Source organism: Pyxicephalus adspersus, chromosome 11 (genome assembly GCF_032062135.1).
Source record: "Pyxicephalus adspersus chromosome 11, UCB_Pads_2.0, whole genome shotgun sequence".
Taxonomy (NCBI): domain Eukaryota; kingdom Metazoa; phylum Chordata; class Amphibia; order Anura; family Pyxicephalidae; genus Pyxicephalus; species Pyxicephalus adspersus.
In genome coordinates, this window is record NC_092868.1 from 642,606 (window position 1) to 648,059 (window position 5,454).

The 5,454-nt window shown below is 50.8% G+C and overlaps 1 protein-coding gene across 3 annotated transcripts in view; it reads right to left on the reverse strand.

Annotated features, from left to right (window-relative positions):
- The window catches only part of RAP1GAP (RAP1 GTPase activating protein), a 50,315-nt gene extending 47,864 nt beyond the window's left edge, over positions 1–2,451 (reverse strand). Inside the window, exon 1 of one of the 3 annotated variants that reach the window (XM_072425401.1) lies at positions 2,382–2,451. In XM_072425401.1, the coding sequence (XP_072281502.1) occupies positions 2,382–2,425 (44 nt within the window). In that variant the 5' untranslated portion in view covers positions 2,426–2,451. Of the gene's footprint in view, positions 1–567; positions 714–2,381 lie in introns of those variants that run through there. The other 2 variants (XM_072425404.1, XM_072425405.1) reach the window with 2 other exon arrangements.
- Between the last annotated feature and the right edge of the window lie 3,003 nt (positions 2,452–5,454).

Consider the following 5,454-nt stretch of genomic DNA (forward strand, 5'->3'; position numbering starts at 1 on the left):
ACATGGATAGGATCATTGTGACCCCCACCTCCCCCATACATGGATAGGATCATTGTGACCCCCACTTCCCCCATACATGGAAAGGATCATTGTGACCCCCACCTCCCCCATACATGGATAGGATCATTGTGCCCCCCTATGCCTAGATTGGATCTTCTCCTGGTCCACCCCCCATGCCTGAACAAGATCTTATATGACCCCCACCCCATGCCTAGTTTGGATCTTCTGTGACCTCACATAAATAGATAGCAGATTTTGAGGATCATCAGATGTCTTCATGGGGTGGGGAGTCTTCTGCACATCCTTGAACCCCTCAGGGCCACCCTTTGCTTCCACCTCGGTGCCATGTTATGCCACTCGCTGGGGTAGCGTGTTCTTCCCATGGAAATCAGCGGCAGCTCACACAGAGACCAACCAGCTGGAAAATGTTTGTCTGTGATAACAACGCTCATCAAGGTAACTATTGCCCCCCGGTGATGCCAGGAATTAAATAATATACCCCCCATCACATTCTACACATCCAGGTCACCCCCATTGTGTCACCCCAAGATACACCCGGACACTCACGTCTCTGCTGATTCGCCACCCAGGCATGTTAGTCTGCGATGAAGATGCAGCGTCTCCAGAAAATGATGCGGTCAGGAGGGTGCCCGGGGCTCAGGACTGCCAGCGCTGTAATTATGTCAGGATACTGAAGGAATGATCCTGCCCTACTTTCCTAAGCTCAGCGCCCGCCTGCCGGGTATCAGCGCTCTCTGCTATAAGGCATACATGCTAATCTCTGCAATCTGACCACATTCCCCACCGCATCATCCTCTGCCAGAGAGGGGAACTACAAGTACCAGCAAGCCCTGACACAGCATGCAGAATAAAGAGAACCTGTCATAAGACTCATCCAAAAATGCCCAACCGCCATGCTACGGCTTCCCCACATACATGGGACACATGTGACCCTGACACCCCACATCCATCCGACACATGTGACCCTGACACCCCACATCCATCCGACACATGTGACCCTGACACCCCACATACAGGCGGCTCTGGGTGTACAGTGGGATCAATGTCTCTGTATGTAGTTTGCTGTCCCTGAGCTGCTGAGCCATTTTCCATCACACTGACCCGATCCAGGCGGGGACCTACAATCTCGCTGATGAGGGGCCACTAATTAGCTCCAATTATAGGGAAATTTTCCTCCCATTAATGATGGCTGATCATTGTATAATCTACAGCCGGCACTGACTGGGAAGTGATCTGTATAAGGTGGGTGAGGGCGCCTGGCACCGGGGGGCGGCTTTACCTGGAGGCCATTTATATCATAATATCATTAGAACCAATCAGGTAATTCCTCCCTGAGATCACATTGATGGGTATGTGGGCAGAACTTTCTCCATGTTTACTACTTATTAGCCTGTTAACGGAGCTCAATAGCTCAGACTGTGCTACTCTCCCTGGTCACATGATGATCGGTCAGAGATGGAGAATGGAAGCGGCTTCAGTCCCCCCCATTCCATAAAATATAATCCGGACATCACACAGCAAGAAAATCACAGAAAATCCTCCTGAAGATTCTGTGTCACCGGCTGATCAGCGCAATGATTGTGGGGGCCCCGGATGTCACACGCAGGAAACTTACACAACTGTGAGAGTGCAGCAACAGCCGGACACACAAACAGTTCTTCTTTCACAGATTTCCTGTGTGAGTTATGCCAGATTCCTGAAAGTGAATGTCTCATCAATTCCAAAGGAGAGCGGTGCACACCAATAATGTTATCGAGGAACAGACCCGCTCACAGCAAGAAGGACCCAGATCCGGGGGGGGATGGGAGGGTGCAATGCTCTCCAGAATATACAATATGTATCCACAATATGTATCTGTCAGGGGGGTTGCAATGTTCTGCAGAATATACAATATGTATCTGTCAGGGGGGGGTGGGAGGGTGCAATGTTCTGCAGACCTGTAGAGGGGTCAGTGATTAAATAATCTGCAGAATATACAATATGTATCTGTCAGGGGGGGATGGGAAGGTGCAATGTTCTGCAGAATGTACAATATGTATCTGTAGGGTGCAATGCTCTGCAGATATTGGTCCCTCTGATTGGTGGATTCCGGTGATTTTGCTGTCTCATGGTGAATGAAGAAGTTGTAGTTTCCCCACCTGTGTATGTCAGCCATGAGACAGTTCAGTTGGGTGAATGTCGGTGTCAGTGAATGTCAGTTGGGGGGTCTCTATGGTCCTTCAGCCCCCATGGGGTCCCCTCTGATAATCCTTCCAGCCATGAAGGGGTAATCTGGGGCTCCACTGATCCAACCAATCAGGAATCTGCCCTGCAGGTGATGGCGCCCCCCGGTGTACAGATGGTGGTCGCAGGTTACTTACCCCCCATAGCCGCCAAACGTGAAGCTCCTCTTCCTGTGGTTCATGGTGAATGTCTGTGCCAGGCTGGAGGGTGCCGGCCGGATGGGTCCATTCACCCCCCCTCCCCCCTCCTCTTCCTTCTCACTGATTGCATGAGAGAATAAAGAGTCCCTGTCACCTCCCACACACACAGCCTATTCATCATGACATTCATCCAACATGCTCTGCTGCTACTACATTCACCTGCAGGGAATGTTTGATGAATGTCAGATTATGTTTTATAGAAAAGATTTCCCACTGTGATACATTATTACAGAGAATGATCAAATCAGCCAATCACAGAGAACAAGGGGGGTCACGTGACTGTGGTATAATGCCTGTGTTACCCCTTTAGTGTCAGCAGTATAAAATCAGAAAGTTGACCCCCCCACATGACCTCCCCCCATAGCCCCCCACATTAACCCCCCCACATCACATTACACCCCCATGGGCCCCCACATTACCCCCCGCATGACCCTGCCATAGCCCCCCACATTATCTCCATGATATCTTTCTGCCTTCAACGCCGCTCACAGTTGGTTGGCTGCAGGGGGGAGGGGGCATTCTTATTTCCCATCATCCCCCTGGGGCCATGGCAGTGTGATCACATGACCTTCCTCATTAAGGGGTATCATGGCTGAGCCCCCCTGTGATCTCATCACATTCATCTGTGTGTTTCACCCATTCCAGTGAGTGAATCCTTGGTTCCCCTCTCGTGTCCCCTCCATGGATTTCCTGGCTTTCTTATCAATGTAAATATTTCATTCCATTACTTTGTGTACAGATCCCTTCACGCCTGATCTACCCCACACACAGCATTAACCCCTGATTGGCTGCAAGTGCTGCTCCTCCGGCTCCCAGTCTGAGTGCTGCTGTACAGGGGATTGCAATATAAACCCCGACCAGTCATGTGATCATGTTTTATTTATCAGGATATTGATCATTCTGTGATTGGTGAATATTGATGGGATCTGTGCGATGATTGGGTGCCAGTCGGTCGGAGACACTGAGGGGACAGTTATAGAATATCACTACAGCTGTGTCACTCTCTCCTGATTGGACGCTGCGGGCCCGCCGGGACTCAATGTCCCCTTTGTTAGCTGCAGAGCGCCTTTCACTCCCCTCAATTCCTCCATCTGTGGGGGGATAAAGGGGAACTCCGCCTTCATTCAGATGACACCCTGCAGTTTACAATATTTATATTCCGGACATGTAACTGTGCATTGTATAGACAGTAGGTGGCGCTCTGTGGAGATTATTAATTCTAACTATAACCCTATGGTGACCCCGGTATGACCCTCATTTCCTTCCTTTGTCTCACCTCACCTCTTTGCAGCCACTTCATGTCCACATGCCCACTGGTGGCCCCAGAGCATTTCCCAGTCAGGGTGACAAAAGCAGGCCATGTCTGTATATTGTGTGCTGAGACAGCAATGTGTAGTCACCATCACAGCTCACCAGGGTGACAACATTCAATTCTCAGACAGAGCCTTGTTTTCCTGTTACAGGAAGTGCCTGAACAAGGAACTTCATGGCTGGGTCGCCCATATAGACGGGACATTCTGGACACAGGAAGTGAGGAGATGGCCGTCCTCGGGTCTGTTGTACTGGCCCTTTAAATGTCAGCTTCCTGCTGACCACTCTACATTGTTGTCATGTCCCAGCCTCATACATCCTCCATGCAGCTCAGCCGAATGTCCCATCAACCTCTAAGCACCCTCCATGCATCGGCCATCATTCTGCACCAACATCTCCTTACATCTGCCGCCCCCTGCTGGATGATACCGGAGACCACAGCCAGGGTTCAGCACCAAGGCCAGAGACTAAAGAGGACCTGTCAGTGACTATATCTGCATGAATAAACCCCTGACATGTCACGTTTTCTGACAGTCTCATATTTAAGAAATTACTCCCTGGGCTCCAGTCAGTGACCTAGGCTGAGACGATTCGTCTGCTGCGGGCAGGAGGAAGCATTTACTCAATCTCCTCTCCCCCCAGTGATCAGACTGCTAGCGACATGATGGGATTTCTTCTTTTTGCTGTCTGGCCAGAGTGAGATTGGCCAATTGGGTTACAGACAGAGATCGACAAATGGGGTTACAGAGAGGGATCGGGCCAATAGGGTAACAGAGAGGGATCAGCCAATGGGGTGACAGAGAGGGATCGGCCAATGGAGTTACAGAGAGAGATCGGCCAATGAGGTTACAGAGAAGGATCGGCCAATGGGGTTACAGAGAGAGATCGGCCAATGGGGTTACAGAGAGAGATCGGCCAATGGGGTTGCAGAGATGATCGGCCAATGGGGTTACAGAGAGAGATCAGCCGATGGGGTAAAAGAGAGAGATCGGCAAATAGGGTTACAGAGAGGGATCAGCCAATGGGGTTACAGAGAGGGATCGGCAAATAGGGTTACAGAGAGGGATCGACCAATGGGGTTACAGAGAGGGATTGGCAAATGGGGTTACAGAGAGGGATCGGCCAATGAAGTTACAGAGAGGGATCGGACAATGGGGTAAAAGAGAGAGATTGGCAAATGGGGTTACAGAGATGGATCGGCCAATGGGGTTACAGAGAGGGATCGGCCAATAGGGTAACAGAGAGGGATTGGACAAGGGGGTTACAGAGGGGATCCGTCGAAGGGGTTACAGAGAGAGATTGGCCAATGGGGTTACAGAGAGGGATCGGTCAATGGGGTTAGAGAGAGGGATTGGCCAATGGGGTACAGAGAGGGATCGGTCAATGGGGTTACAGGGAGGGATCGGTCAATGGGGTTACAGAGAGGGATCAGCCAATGGGGATAGACAGAGAGAGATCGTCAAATAGAGTTACAGAGAGGGATCAGCCAATGGGGTTACAGAGAGGGATTGGGAAATGGGGTTACAGAGAAGGATCAGCCAATAGGGTAACAGAGAGGGATCGGACAATGGGGTAAAAGAGAGAGACTGGCAAATGGGGTTACAGAGAGGGATCGGCCAATGGGGTAAAAGAGAGAGACTGGCAAATGGGGCTACAGAGGGGGATCGGCCAATGGGGTAACAGAGAGGGATCGGCAAAT